The 16,272-nt window shown below is 35.4% G+C and overlaps 1 protein-coding gene across 1 annotated transcript; it reads left to right on the forward strand.

Moving 5' to 3' along the window:
- The first annotated feature begins 930 nt into the window (after nt 1-930).
- On the forward strand, nt 931-8,608 carry LOC146163335 (uncharacterized). The gene is made up of 12 exons (XM_083382279.1): nt 931-1,540; nt 1,867-2,103; nt 2,923-3,105; nt 3,972-4,028; nt 4,390-4,519; nt 4,645-4,697; nt 4,915-5,358; nt 5,583-5,732; nt 6,092-6,220; nt 6,807-6,947; nt 7,376-7,507; nt 7,702-8,608. The coding sequence occupies exons 1-12, from the start codon at nt 1,330-1,332 to the stop codon at nt 7,800-7,802; spliced, it is 1,968 nt and encodes a 655-aa protein (XP_083238405.1). The 5' UTR covers nt 931-1,329; the 3' UTR covers nt 7,803-8,608.
- The last annotated feature ends 7,664 nt before the right edge of the window (nt 8,609-16,272 follow it).

Raw genomic sequence — 16,272 nt, forward strand, 5'->3', positions numbered from 1 at the left:
GTTTGTAAATAACGTATTTGCTAATATGATTTAGGTAAAGTACTTAATACCATGAAGGCAAGTGGATACAGTACAAAGGCGCTCTACTTCTCATCGCGTCCTCAAAAATGTAATTTTGGCAAGTCAAAAGTTATAAACGTGTTTCGCCGTTCTGTGCAAATCAATAGCATCTTTATAACGTGTAGCTTGCATTGAAATAAATACTTCCGTAAACCTAGAAACTTCACCGAAATAAATTAAATGTGTGATGTTCGCTATAACGTAACGTTAAAATGTCAATTTGTGAAGTCACGTTTTGACGTAGCTTATGACGGCACGTCTAAAAATCGCAGTTTAGCACGCTTGCAAAAAATTATCGCAATAAGGAACCCTTCAATTAACAGAGGAATCAGCTAAGGTATTTTAAATAACATATTCGGCTTTTCAATTTAAGTAAAGGTAGGTTGGTAAAAATACCTTTATACCATAATGACACAATGTGATGTTGATAATTTTGGATGAATTGTTTATTTCGGATTGGTTCGTGTTGTTCAGAAAATGTTTTATTCGCTTTTAAATTTATGAAAAGATTCCGGGTTGTTTATCTATGAAGCGTGTTCAACACAGAATCACTGGAAGCAAATTAGCAAGCAATTTGTGGAATGTTAATTCAGCAGATGGCAACAACACGAGGTCGCACGAGACTGACAAACCTGCATCATATTGCGTCAGTAACCTCCCACTTAAAACAAATATCCGCAAGCGCCTACATCGCCATTTACGAGGAACCTTACAACAAGCAGTGAAGCTGTTTTAATAAAGCAACTTCTGTTTATCTGATTGCATGCTAAAAGATAAGTAAAGTTTTAGTTCAGGCCAGGGGTTATTTTTTCATTGCAAACTCAGAAAACACTTTTTTTAGTTTGCGTGGAGCAGGGTAGACATGAAAATTTTAGAGATGGCGTAAAAATGTTCGTCATAAATCAAGTGGTTCAGGGAATTTGTAATTTTCAGTCCAAAAACTGTGAAACAGAGGTAAAGTCGAAATACATTATAAAAAAGACGCCAAAGCGTTGTTTCATTTAAATTATCTTCTTTCAAAAATTCAATCCAATTAACTATTAAAGATTTTCATATGTCGTTCATGGACCCCAGTAAAGAACCCCTGGATTAGTTGGTAAAGAATAATAATATAAATATAGATTAACACTTGCTGTTGTAACTATTGAAACATACGGATTTTTGCAACAACCCCTAAATTATAATATAACAGCGATTCGACATTTATAGTGCATCACATAATTTAAGTAGGACTAACAGGTGTTAGTTAGTTTAGTTTTGTTATAGGAAATGACGATAAGTGTTATTCTATTGCTGTGCCCTATTTTTATGCATTATGCATTGGCCGTCACTTGGCACAAGTTAGACAACTTGGAATATTACGTTGCCGTTAATGAATCTACAAACTTTAATGGATCGCGTTCTGTTTGTGCTGGAATGAATGCGACACTTGCTAAAGTCGACTCGTCAAATATTCAAACGTTCCTCAAAAATTTGACCGGTAATACGAATTAACAACGTAACGTTTCACGTTTAAATCTAGTAGTGTAGTTTGTCACACAAGAGGTCGCGACCCACACTGTACTTCTATTAAATGCCTTATTAATTTATATTGAATCAGTTTAGTTTCAGACTTATAGTTACCAACCTAAGTGAATCAATTCCTATTGTTTAGTACAAGTACAATTTTCATAACTGCCAAAAAGTAGTTATGACGCGTATTAAAGCGTAAACCGTAAATTAACAATAAATAAGTGGCATATTTTTTGCCGATTCGGACATTTCAGTGGGGTTATTTTGCCAACCAATGCTCTAATACATTTCCAGTTCAAAAGAAGGGATTTTACATCGGTTTGAAGCGGATCGCAAGTGGCGGTGAGTTTCGATGGTTGGATGGGACAGCTTTGGTTTATACGTCATGGGGAAATCAGCAACCTGACAACGGAGGAAATACTGTTGTTGATGAGAGTTGCGTCACCATGGGTATTTCCTGGAGTACCAATTTATTGTGGTATGACTTTCCTTGCGGTACAAGTTGTGGGTACATTTGCCAGAGAACTGTTGGTAAGTTTAAGGAGAACTAAAACTGTACTTATTAACTTATATTTCCTTGCGATACAGCGACGTAAATTTGTAAATACTAAGTCGAAACAAAAAACACATATTTTAGAGATCGTGTTTACAAACTGAGAATCGATATATGCAAATACACTGTCCTTAAATAAATTAAATTATAACACCTATAGTTATGTATTTGAAATACAATCCTTAAACCCGTCATTTAAAAAGGCATTAAAGTTAATTAATTAATGTTGCGGAATTTATGAATTATGTAAAGAATGATTACTGAAAAATTTGTCTAGTATTACTGTCACATGTTCTTTGGCGCAATAGAGCAGACATATTTTACGAATAGTGCGTAATATTCACGAATATTTAGGTGATAAAGTAATACTTTGCTTTTTTCATTTCTATATATAGGTGAAACGAACTTTTTGGAAGTTTATATTTAGTGTTACCTTTAAAAGTATATTAAATGATTTCTGGGGCAATATCTCTTGTGAATATTCAATTAAAAAACTTGATGCATATGTAGTCCAATAATGTCAATCATGATACATATTTATAATTTAAAACTATGGAGTGTTTTACTGATTTAAGTCATTAAATTCGTTGAACTTAACGTACGGGAATAAAAATTTCTTAACTCAATTTTGTCTCTTGGGATAACCGACTTGTCTTAGACTTTGAAATATTTCTAAGTTTGAAATACGGCTGAATTGTCAAGTAATAAAATATTACTTAAAATTAGGTCCGCCCACCATTCCAGTTCAAACTATCCTTAGTTGATCAAATTTGTTTTTAAATTCAATAAATTTGCAGAAACGCCAACAACCAGCGAATCTGCTTTGACTTCTCCGTTACCAACGACCATAGCCTCCACGCTACAAACGACAACCGCTTTACCTAGCACAGCACACAGCGTCAGTTCAACAACGTCGTTAGTCAGCACAACAACAGCTGGTCAGGTGCTTACCTCCTCGGCTGTCGTTTCAACTGGCAAAGGTTTGATAGATGATCTACTAACTTTAATAAACACGTAATCATATTGCTTTGATTCATTCTATTTTAATTATGGGTTGATGTGAGAGGGGGGATTAAATGTTTTCCAAAACAAAAACGCTAATTTTCCTCATTTTTTACTGCTTTTACGCTTACTATTAACCTTCCTTGTGACACATTACATCATTCCTTTTCGACAAATGGAAAGGCAACTTTTAAACATGACATGGGTTAATAGCTTTGTTAAAAGAAGTCATAGGGAATAATAGCTTCCTCTTTCGCTAATAACGTTCCATAGGTTTAGGCGTTGTTCGTGATACAAACATAGTAGAATTCCCCATAAACACTTTGCGTATATGTTCGGGATAACGTTAAGCGTTAAACCAGTGCGTTTCAACTTTTTGATCAGTGGCCACTAGGGTTGTTCATATTTAACCTTTTTTGAAAATTTATGTGTTCTGCTTGATTTCCCAATATGTGTCACATAAAAATGAGTTTCGAAAGTTTTTAAAACAATTGGGCAACATTTAGGGGCTCCGCAGACACCCCAAAGTTATCACACTGAAATTGCTAAAATCAGGAACTTCCCCTAACACGATACTGTACGTTTTTCTTAAAAAACACAGAAACCTTGTAATTTTTATATTAAACAATGGCAAGAAAGCATTGCTAATCTATTTTCCAGTTTTATGTAACTTAAAATGTATTCTTCACGCCCTCAAATCCCTACTTCGCCCCATTTTTGGAGCTGTCATTTAATTTATGGTGAACAAATTTAACGCGATTGTACAACGTTTCATTAGCGCTTTTATCAAAGTTTACCTTGTATTAATTTAGTTTTACAATAACTGTGATCAAATTTCGTTCAGAACAAGCAACTATCAGTTTGCTAGATTCGACATCCAAACCAACATCAACGAAAGAAGGTATAGTGAACGCATTTAGTTACTTGGCTTGAGGCATGAAAAAAATTCTTCAAAAAACAAGAAAACAAATTATGTAGGAATACCATTTTTGGTACTGGTCAAGAATTCTAGCGCAATACACAATATTTGAGATAGTGTTCGGGTTAGCAGATTTTATTTCGGTGGGTCAGGTATTACTATTAAATAATGAATGAAATAGTATTTCTCCCAACCACACCAAAACGCTACCCGCACACTAACCCAAATATTTAGCGTTGATTTAATAATTGTGGTCGAATTTTAGACCAGCGCCCAATTTTTAATACGGTTTAGGCCTTATTCAAGTAAGTCTTTTAATTATTGTATTTTGAAATTTGCAAAGCCACTACAAAGACAATTGTTGAAGCTTCTTCGAAAGAATCGTCCAACATGGTCATAATAGCAGCTTCTTCAGCGGGTGGCTTCGTTCTGTTGCTAGTTGTCACACTAACAATTGGGTGTGTTTGTAAAAGGTGATTGAAATGATTTAAAGCTTGGTATGCTCGTAATATATTAATTACATTTAGGCGGTCCACAATAGAAAAGGTTAAGAAACCTTAATCTATATCATTATTAAAGTTAACTTTCCGTTTTTAAGAAAAGGAAAGGACAAACCTGCGAACAATGAGCCTGCTGCATCAACGCCTGCAGGTGTGCTTATTTCATAATATTTTTTAACGACTTTATTCATTTGACAATTGTAACCCTAATCTTTACAAATTTACATTTAATGTAATGTGTTGTGTTAGGGGTCAATATACTGAAAACAACTAAGCCTATTTACTTCACATTTATGGTGTAGATTTGCTGTGCAATTTTATTGTATTTACTGAAGATAACTATAAGTATCTTTTAATAACATTTATAGAGCCCAAAGTGCAATATGTGAACGATAAGAGGGTTAACACCATCGAAGGTTCGGAAAAGTCTAACGCTTCCACCTCTCCAAACGCTGAACCAGAAGAAGACATAGCGTACGCAAAAATCAACGAAATTATGGAATCGAAACGAGAAGAAGACGACGGCGTCTATTCGAAAGTAAATACAGCTTTACCTTCCCTAACCAATTTACCAACTCCGCCCAGGCCAAAACAGCAAGGAAAGGCGCAAGGAGCTGAATATGCCGTAATTGAGACAACTATCAAAGTGGAACCCGAACCAAGCTACGCAGCCATCGACCAACCGTCTGTTAGCAACGGAGGGGAACCACCGTTAGGCGATCAGTACAGCTCCATATATGATATCGCAAAACTGCCAGAAGAAGTGGTGAAGGTTCCTGACGTCAACGATTCTTTATATACGTCAATGGCAGGTTAGTTAGCACTTCTGCTGTTCTTGCTTAAAATAACTGGGTAAAAGTGGACAGAACACTTAAACCTTTATATTGCTCTATATACTATAAACCTTAAGTATGGCTCTATATACTTGTAAACTGTAAAATTCGCAAGTTGTTATAATCCATCTTTTTTTCGTTTGTTTATGTTAATTAAGGTCAAAATGCGTGCGCTAAGAGCTAGTTTTGTTTTATTTGTTTAGGAAATCCTACCCTAGATAATAGGAAAACAGCCCGGGAAAGTTCAACGGCTTTATCCGAACCTAAAAAAATTAGGGAGAAATTACCTTCGCCTACTCCTGATAGTATACTGCCTCCACCACCACAAGATCTCTACATGACTGTACAGAATGGTAAGTTAGTTTGCTACCTAAGGTTAAGCTTTCTGAGTGTAATATAATCCTACTCTTGCGGAAATCGTTAGCCAACATACAATACATTTTGCTAACCTACAGTTGTAATTTGAAGCGGGTCGACAAGTCAATAATATGATTGTGGTGCCAATTACGATAAGAACTATAATTACTTTAAAAATATTTAACCCCTTTACCTAAAGACTACAATAACATGGTGTTTGGAGACACTAAAAGACACTGAAAACTAACCTATATAACTAACTTAAACACATTTTTACAAATTCCGGTTTACCATATAATTGTTTAAGAGGTATTTTTTGGGGCTGTTTAATTTGTTGGTGGTAATCCGTCTTTAGACAAAACAAAGACACCTCCAGAAAGTCCAGCTGCTATTTTCCAGCAAAAACTAAAACAATCGTCATCTTCAACTCGTGATGAAATGTTACCTCCCCCGCCACAGGATCTTTACACTACCGTGCAAAAAGGTAAATTAATTGACTATCCAATTATAAATTTCTCAGTATTGAGGTATGTAGTACACCAATTCTGAATACTCTAACGTTAATGAATCATTTTAAACCGATTCCAGATTTTTTTTCCTACCATCGATCTAATAAGGAATTTTGCCATGCTTGCAACTGACCTGTTGCCTCATTTCCTTATGTCATCATGGGTTCACAAGACGTTTCATTCCAACATAATTTTAGTGTCGCTAAGTAGCGCTTTTCTCTATGCTAAAGATTTGTTTTTACCTTATTCGATTTTTACCTATAAGAACATACATTACGGCAGCGCTTCTTAACCGGTGTGCAGCGGGGAATTGGTGCATCATTAAACGTTCCCATGTGCGCCGCGGGCAAGTTTTAAAATATTGTATCAAATAAACATACGTGTTTTTCATAATACCTACTTTATTTTTTATTAGAGATCGCTTCGATTGCCCAGTGCGCCGCTAGGTTTTGTGACGTCATGTAAAAAGATTAAGAATGTTAAGAGGCACAGCTTTTATTTGCCAATGCTTACAAAACCAAATAGTGGTGTCCCTTGAGTCATGTCTTACGTTTTGAACAGGCAATTCGATTCTGGCAAAATCTAGGACTTTAGAAAGTTCAACGGCCATTTCCAAGCCTCGAGTCGAGCAGAAATCATCGCTCAATACTGATGAAGTACTACTTCCACCACCACAGGAACTGTACACCACTGTACATAAAGGTGAGTCAATTAACCACCCAAGATTTAGTAACTTAGTACAACGCAGTGCATAGTATATTTTCTAGACTGCATTTAAAAGCACTTTTTGCAGAAACTATGTTCCCGGCCAAGCATTTTGCACAACTGAAAGAACTGAGGTTATGCCTCTTCTCTATAGCGTGTATTGGTACATGTAAACGTTCAGTTTTAAGTGCTTCGACACTATACATTAGCAAGCTTCGCAAAGTCAAGGTGCAAAATATAAGTATATTTTTATTTTTTTCATTAGTTTGCTAACAATTTTCCCCTTGCTTTGCCAAAAATTGGCTCCAACTTGAAAATTCGCAACTGTCCCCCGACTTAAAATTATAAAAACGGTAGCGTCTAACCTAAAGCAGACCGCTAACCTAAGCAGACCATATTATCCTGTTCTATTGTTCGTACTATAGGAAAAACGAAACCCGTTCCCGGAAGTTCTACAAAAAGTTCGAATCCTGACAACAAGAGCAACTCAACATCGGCTCATGCTAATGATATGCTTCCGCCGCCCCCACAGGATCTTTATACGACTGTGCTGAAAGGTTAGCCCTTTCACAATATTTTCCTCATCTTTATAACAACATCTAAACATAGCGAAAGAACATTTGTTCAACACGTTTGCTTAAAACTTTTCTAACCATGTCACATAGTGAAATATTTTGTAATGCTCTATTGAAGTATGAATTTATATTCATATTTGTTTCCTATAGTTTTTTTGACGTGTACTGTTTTGTAGAATCGAAAATCCCAGAGACGTTGACGTTTAATGAGCAACAACAAGGTGTAAAAGAAACAAACCAATCTAACGATATGCAAGAAACCCCGTCACAACTGTAAAAAAGAATGCTATTGCTGACTGTAGATAAAACTGCAGGGAACTTAGTTAGCTTCAATCTAAAAAAAGTACTTGTTTGAACTTTGGTAATAACAAGCTTATATATATAAACATAAGGGTTACGGATTCCACAGAAGAACAAACAACAAAATTGAAACAGACTTTTTATCAAAATTCAAAATTGATTTCGCAACTTGCTGGATACTGTATTGCTAAGAAATCTGTTGACGTATAGCCTCTGCTGCGTTGTAAAGATATGCGTGGGCGAATATTTAGCTTTATCCTAGCCTATATGTCAATCACTGTGCAGTTGATTTGATGAAGGGGGTTAATAGTTAATCTAAGGGTTATTGGCAAGACAATTACTTCCGTCCATATATAATAGTATAATAGAAATACCGTTGCAATCGTTACTTAAGTTAAGTTAGATTGGGCTTTCACGGGTAATATGCATACAATACTGAGAATAATATGATTTTTTTACACACATTTTAACAAACATTTTTAGTAATTCCTTTGAAACGAAGCAAAATTTACCAATCTAACGTAAAGTAGGAATCTTAAGTAACAACTCGATTTTTGCCTTGCTTAACAACTTGTGTTTTGAGGAAGTAAATTGACCCCAAATGTAAAACTTAACATCATTATATTGCATTATGTAACCCGAGTTTTGAGAACTGATTTCTTAAAATAACCAAATGTTGCGATGGGACTATAGTTTGAAAGTTTGTTGTTTTATTGAATCTAAAACAGTAACTGCTATAGCCTACTTGTTTTTCGTCATCTCGCCTACTTGAAATAAACGACATGCGCCTACGAATCTGATCTTAGAGGAACTTTTCACTGCGCAGATGCAGTAGAGCTTTTTGTACAAAGTAACTGCTGTTTTGTTTAAGGCAACTACTGTTTAACTGGCTTTTGAACAGATGATACATTAGACGATGTTTTTTTTAGACAATTTCAGTTAAATCGTTAGTTGTGCTGCATAACTATCTTTTGCTGATTGTTCTTACTCATGGCCAGTGGGTATATTATAGTTTTGATAAGTTTATCTGGTTAATAATGAGTTGTACAATTTGTTAGATCCGACTTAGAACCTGTAACAGCCTATAACATTTTTTTTCAACCGATTTGTTTTCAAACCATAGTTTGTGAAGCAGTCCCTGTAAAAGTTATTTCGTTTAAGTTTTAAAATAATTTCATGAGACTGAATTTATTCTTTGTAGCTGATATTTCAAAATACAATCTATTGTGTTAAGAAGGGCTTGAAAACGGTTGTGAGGTGGAAGTGATATATGTTGGGTGACAATCACCATTTTCAAGCAAAATCAGTGAATTTAAAGCATATTTCTTTTTAAATCATTATTAAGCCAGTGAAAAAGTAAATACTATGGCTATTGCAAAATATTTGTGTAATTTACCTTTTAGGTTCAAGAATGGCAAGGTTTTGGCATAAAAACACCTTTTCATACCTTCTCTAATATCTATTTTCAGTATAGTACATACAAGGGCATACAAAATAGTTGTTAAAGTCGTGCTAGACAGCACAAGGTTTTTTGTTGCTATTTATACTGTGGTATCTATCAGGGCTGCGGAGTCGGAATAGGGTCTCGGAACTCGAGGAGTCGGTTTGTTTTGCTGGAGTCGGACTCTGGCTAGGGACTAGAGTAAGACCACGTAAAACTACTCGAGCCCCGAGTCCGACGTGCGCATGCGCAGTACCAAATTTTTAAACTGACATTGCCGCCAGCTGGAAATTGTAAAGTTGGAATATTATATGGTGGAATATTTTCCAACCATGCATTGTGAATGAATGAATATACGACATCCCTAAAGTGGATTGTTAGATATCTACGGTATTTTAGTTACGTAAATTGGCGGAATATAGGCTGTAGAGTCAGGGCCTGACTCCGGACTCGACGAAATCGCACATTTGACCGAAGTCGGACTCGGGTCTCGGGAGACGGACTCGGGTTTATTTTTTTGGCCGGAGTCGGACTCGGGTTATTTTTAACCGACTCCAGCCCTGGTATCTCTTATAATAAATGGCAAAGTTTGTCCGCCATTCGACTGTCCACGTAATATGTTCGTTGGTCGGTCGCTGGCATGTGGTCTTAAAGACACAAACAGAGCAAAGTCGCTCTCTCACTGCTCTTTCTTAAAGCTAGAAGCCTGGTGATAGCGAAAAATAGAAACCGTCGCAAACCGTGCACGGGTAAGCAATTTTTATTTTCTAAGGTTTTTTCTCACGAATGAAGCAGTTTGTTGCTGGGATGGTTTTCTTGAGTATCACGCAAGTCTAAACAATTGCAGTTGCAAATTAAAATTTTACGCTTGTTAGTAGTTCTGGACCGATATATGTCACGGGTTTTCGTCACCAAGAAGTTGCATGACACGCTTAGCCAAGTCTTTTGTGCTGTAGTCAAGTATTTCGTCGAACTAATACAGAAACCGCACACAATTCTGCACTTTAGTTGCATGTCAATTTGTCACAATATTTTTAAACCATTGGCTGTAACATACGGCTTCAGCAAACGTTTGTACCACGCCAGTCGAGAAACCATTTCGTTAAACCACTTTTCAGACACAAACTGCTAAACTGTTGGGCTTTTGAGGAGGGCGAAATCATGACCCAATTTCAATAAGTTTTTTGTCATTCCTATGTTTCAGGTCCAAATCATGGGAACAACTTCGAAGAGCTAAACTTTTTTTTCAAAAATCTGAACAAACATAACATAGTACAAAATATTTAGGCATAAGTGAAATGTCATGTTATGCTATTGGAAAAAATGTTTTTGCATAATTTATGCCTCTGACGAATATTACGCTATCCTAAATATTACTTATGGGTTAAATGCTGATTGTCGCATTTATTTTTCATAATCATGGGATATAACATGAGGGTAGCAGTTTAACATTTTACAACGTAATATGCAATAGTGATAAAGAGCCCACAGCACGATCAATTGTTTCATATTGTTTAACCAGATAAAATGCAGGTAGACTTCGTGCATTATTGTGGAATTATGTTTTACCATTTAGAATTTACCTGGTCAATACTTTATTAAAACTGGGCAACGCCGGGTATTTTATCTAGTCTATAAATATACTGGGCTTAGGAACACAATGCAGGTTTTTTTTTGCAAAATATTTCAATAAAAATGTCAAAGCCATAATATTCGATAAATAAAGTCTGGATTTTTACACTGATGATGGCATTGGTTATTGCTGAAACGTCTGTAAATTGCAATATGTTGATTTTATCGAATATTATGGCGTTGACATTTTTATTGAAATATTTGGCTTAGTTCCTAAGTCAATCGCCGGTGGATAACTAACAGAAAGCAGGAAAAACGTTTTATCGAGAGACATATCTAATACCTCGCTTGCTCCAAATAATAGAAAACAGTAGTTTATTTCAGACAAACTGTGGAAATTGATTTTATTGGGAATATGCTTTTGTGCCGTACGTAACCAGTGTAGTGAGCTCTACAGACGAGCTTTCCGATACAACACAAAATCAAGTTCCGATAAAACACTACTTTGGCGTATACCAGGGGTCGGCAACCTTTTTCTAGCCGCGGGCCAAAACCAAACTCAGAAAGGTCTCTGCGGGCCGTTTTATTAAAACGTTCAAACAAGTGTGAATCAGGCGGGTCTCGGATTTTTGTCCACTGAAAGACGTGTTTAATTTCGTTTAAGAAGGCAAGAAAGTGTTAGCGCAAAGCGCGAAAAAAATCGTTTGTTTGGTGTAAAATTCGAGTCCACAAGTCGTCAATCATACTACAATAAAAAGTTTTAGAAGAAACGCGATAACTTTAAGTGTTAATCTAGTTCAGTTTTACTACCTTTTTAAGTCTGGACGTACCTGGCGAGCAAAGTGAGCGCGATTTAATTTTTGACATTCCGGTATTTTTTTTCAATTTCTTGCAAGATTTTAGTTCACTACCGAAAATAATAAAATGGAACGAAAATATATGTCCAAAAATTGTTATTACGTTTTTGTCCGCACTAAAATAGATCATATTTAAAAAGACAGCATCGTAACGTAGCGCATGTAAAGTATTCGCGCGAAGGGCGAAAATTTTTTGCACTTACGTTGTTAAAATTGTCAAAAAGTATGTGAAATGGTCTCGTGTCTAGTTTGTTAAATAGGCGGCGGGCCAGATGAATTATTTGGCAGGCCGGATTCGGCCCATAGCCCGTAGGTTACCGACCCCTGGTGTATATGCTATAGTTTTGCCTTTTTTGCTATTTACTTTTCAGAGCTTAAACGTCTGAATTGTGCACGACAAAAACAGTGTTTCACTGCTGCCAATCAAACCATGTGTGCCGACACCTGATGTACAGGCTACTTAAGGCAGAAAGTTAGACTACTAATTATATGATTTCGTTGATAAATTATTATTTATTTCAAACTGGCCACGGAATGTTTTAACATTGAAGTTTTTACGTTGAAAGTATTTGGCTTCTGTAACTGTAAAATTACGTTATTTTTGTTTGTTATATATATAGTTACAAATATGTTTAGTTTTTTGGATATAATACGCAGTACCATGATGGTAAGATATAATATACCACAGTGATGAAAGATAGCAGCTTGATGGCTATACTTAAAACGAAACAAATAGCAATAAACTGTTATGGTTTTCATAAATTCGAAATTTACAAAGATTTAATTTTTGAGGTATAAATAAACAATGATCACTATCAAACAAACTAATGTTTAATGAGCCTTATAATATTAAAAAAAACGGTTTAGTTTAAACGCGTCGTGCCGCTCATTGTACCCTCAAAAAATGAAAAGTTTGACAACTAAAACTATGATAGGCAATAATGCTTTGTACAAATCGATAAGATCTTTGTAATGTCACTTGTGTATCGAAAATTTTCAAAACCTAAAATTAACAAAATAAGCAAATAATATGTTGTTCATAAGGTTACTTCGTTAAGAAATTTTGTTTAAATGTGTGACACCAGGTTATGACGTAATTCTTACCAACTGAAACAATTAAAGGCCCCCAAAGTATAAATCTTTGGCTTCGCTGCCGATTTGAGCGATCACAAATAAGGAAAACAAGACACAGTTTAGTCATGCGTATAAGAGATGAAGTGCCTGTAAGCGTTTATTAAATTAGGGCGTGAGCAAACATTTGAGCAGGTCGCATTTCAAATTCAGTATTCACATATAGAGTGAATTAACACGTAGAGATATCTGTTGGTTGTGGCTGTAACACAGTTTGTAAAAACAGGGTCACAAACAAGAAGGTAAACCAAGCCATGCCCTCACAAACTATATTTTTTGATAACTTCTTTGTTAAAACATCTGACCGTTTGTAATATTTTTGTCTGTTGTATGGAACACAATGAAGCCCAAAAGTGCTAGGCATATTATGACATGTTGCCCAATGCGATACCGAACCCCAAAAAAGTATTTTTTTTGTTAAATTTGACTCTTGAAGTGAGCAACATGCGAATGTTTTTAATGTGCTTATTGCGTCACACATCCTGTCAAAATAAACGCTGCCAAGTTAAACTTTTCTAGATACAGCTAAACATAGGCCTATGTAACAAACGTAATAATTTAGCCCAACGTTGTTTAATTTTATGTTTGCTATAGAAAGTTTATCAAAAGTATCACCGCGTCATTTTTAAAAAGAAATAATTTAATTTTTAATAAAAGCGAATATTGTTTTTTGAGGAGAAAACTAAACATTTACATTAAGTGCAATAATTTATCGAAAAACAAATATTTAAAAGTACACTTTTTTATTTAAAAATATCATTAAATTTCAAATGTAACCATTCTCATTTTTTTAGGTGAACATAGGGTACTAATTATAAAATATTCCATGGATGTTCCGGTTATATTATTCCTGTTTTTCAATCTGGTGGCGCATTCCTTGGCGGTTACTTGGCACAAGTTGGACAACTTGGAATATTACGTTGCCGTTAATGATTCGAAGAACTTTGATGGTTCACGTTTTGTTTGTTCTGGAATGAATGCGACTCTTGCTAAAGTCAACTCGTCGAAGATACAGATGTTTCTAACAAATTTAACCGGTAATACAAATTAACAACGAAAAGTTTAACGTATAACTACAATATATTGGCTTGTCATAGAGAGGTGGCGACCCACAATATACTGGTATTAACTATCTTATTCATCTTTAGATAATCGGCTCGGATTTAAACCTATAGAGTTACCACATTAAGTTATCAAATCCCTGTTTTTACATTATTGACAAAAATAGTTATGACGTGTATTATAGCGTAATGGCAAATTATTGCTGATAAATAGTTGTCATATATTTGGCCGAATGTTCGGACATTTCTTTTAAAGTTGTTATTTCGGGAACCATTGCTGTAATACATTTCCAGTCCCAAACACGGGATTTTTCATCGGTTTGAAGCGGATTACAAGTGGTGGTGAGTTCCGATGGTTGGATGGAACAGCTTTGATGTATAAGTCATGGGGAAATCGGCAACCTGACAACCACGATGGAAATGAGAATTGTGTCACCATGGGGATTTTATGGAGTACCAGCCTACTGTGGTTTGACATTCCTTGTGGCAGACAATACGGGTACATTTGTCAGAGAACTCTTGGTAAGTAAAATATAACAAACATGGAAAATTAATCACGAAACGGTTTTACTCAATTGATTTTGTTTTTTTACCGAAATTCCAAATTATCTATGCTGGTTTAAAATAGAAATGGGCAGTGTAAAATCATTGTGGCTGCAATAACACAAAATGTAACATTTCTTCATCTGTTGGAAACCATTTTTAGAGCAAAAAATCTTCCGATTTTTTTTTAAATGAAACAACCTCGGACATTTGCGTTAAGAAAATTTTAAATCTACAGAGCCCCCAACAACTAGCGAATCTGTTACAATATCCACGCTACAAATGATCACAACGTCTGCGGTACAAACGCCCAAGGCCTCCAATCTACAAACGACCGAGACCTCTAACCTACAAGCGACTACGAACTCCTCACCACAAACCACCACATATTTGACAAGCACACACATCGTCATTTCAACAACCTCGCTCAGCATAACAAGTGCTGGTATTATTTCAAATGGTAAATGTTTGACGAATAATAATCTATATATTAAATTTAAACTTAAATGACTTAATCCGAATGGTTTATTTAAAGAAGAAGAATAAACCGAAAATGTTCGCCACATAAGCAATGTAGTTTGCCGCTTTTCGTCATATTTTGAGTAACAACTGGTTTAAACTTATCACTCCGTTAGCATTTTCTGGCCGTTGGTTTAGCCACATAACCTATATATGGGTACGGAAAAGTGATTTGAAAAGCTTAAGCCATTTTGACTCCCAAATTTGACTACAGCATAACAAACAACTCAAGTTCAAGTTCTATTTTTCGAGTCACAATCAACCCAAATAAACCGGCTTTAACTTCACAGCCCTGTTTTTCACTCATTCACGTAACTATAAAATAAGGTAGATATGTAGCAATCTACTCATAGAATGTCCTATAACTTACTCTCCTATCAACGTGCCTATCACTACACGCCGCCTTGTCCCACCCCAGACTGTATTTTTGCCTAATTTAATTGCGTTAAAGCAGAAAATATCGCGAATCTCGATTACGTTTCTAGTATGTATTGACCTAATTTTATAAATTTGCTTTGGCACAAAGGCGTCGTGTGTTCGCCACAGTATTAAAAACAAAAAAGTGTCAACTTAACCAATACACAGGCGTTTTATTCGCTTCGATAACAACATGTTAGTACAGCTTTTGCATTAAAAGTAACACCTTTTTTTCAACTTTACGAGATTACAGAAAATTAAGCAATATTTTACGGAAACCATTTAACGTTACTAATTTATCTTATGTATATCAATGGAAGCTACTTGGAATAAGAGTACTACAGGAAATCCCCAATCGATACGGTCGAGTGGACATCTGAATATGCATCGACTAACAAAGATAAAATAACACTAAAATTTCTATCCATTAGAAACAGAAAACAATATCGATTTCCCTGAGAATCGTGTCACGCAATGCTGTCTCTTGAAAAACAAAACCCATTTATTATTTTCTTCGCTTACCAAAATTGTTTACCGTTAAACTAGTAATTGAGTTTATGTCAAAACAGTCCTTGCGTTCATCTTAAAATTAAGCGGAAATATGATATGTAGTGTGTGGATAACATATTATGTTTTATCGATAAACTTCAAGAAGACAAATTGTAGTCCGAATTGAGAACCATTTAAATAGGGTTACTACTTCCTTAATAACAAACCTATTAATTTTATCTTTTGAAAATTGCAAAGCGACTACAAAGAACAGCGTTGAAGCTTCATCGACAGAATCTGTCAACGTGGTAATCGTAGCAGCTTCATCAGCAGGTGGCTTCGTTCTATTGCTGGTTGTTGCCATAGCAGTTGGATTTATTTGTAAAAGGTGGGTGGTGTAATGTAGCACGTGTTTTA

The sequence above is a fragment of the Ascidiella aspersa genome, chromosome 2 (genome assembly GCF_963924565.1).
Source record: "Ascidiella aspersa chromosome 2, kaAscAspe10.2, whole genome shotgun sequence".
Taxonomy (NCBI): Eukaryota; Metazoa; Chordata; class Ascidiacea; order Phlebobranchia; family Ascidiidae; genus Ascidiella; species Ascidiella aspersa.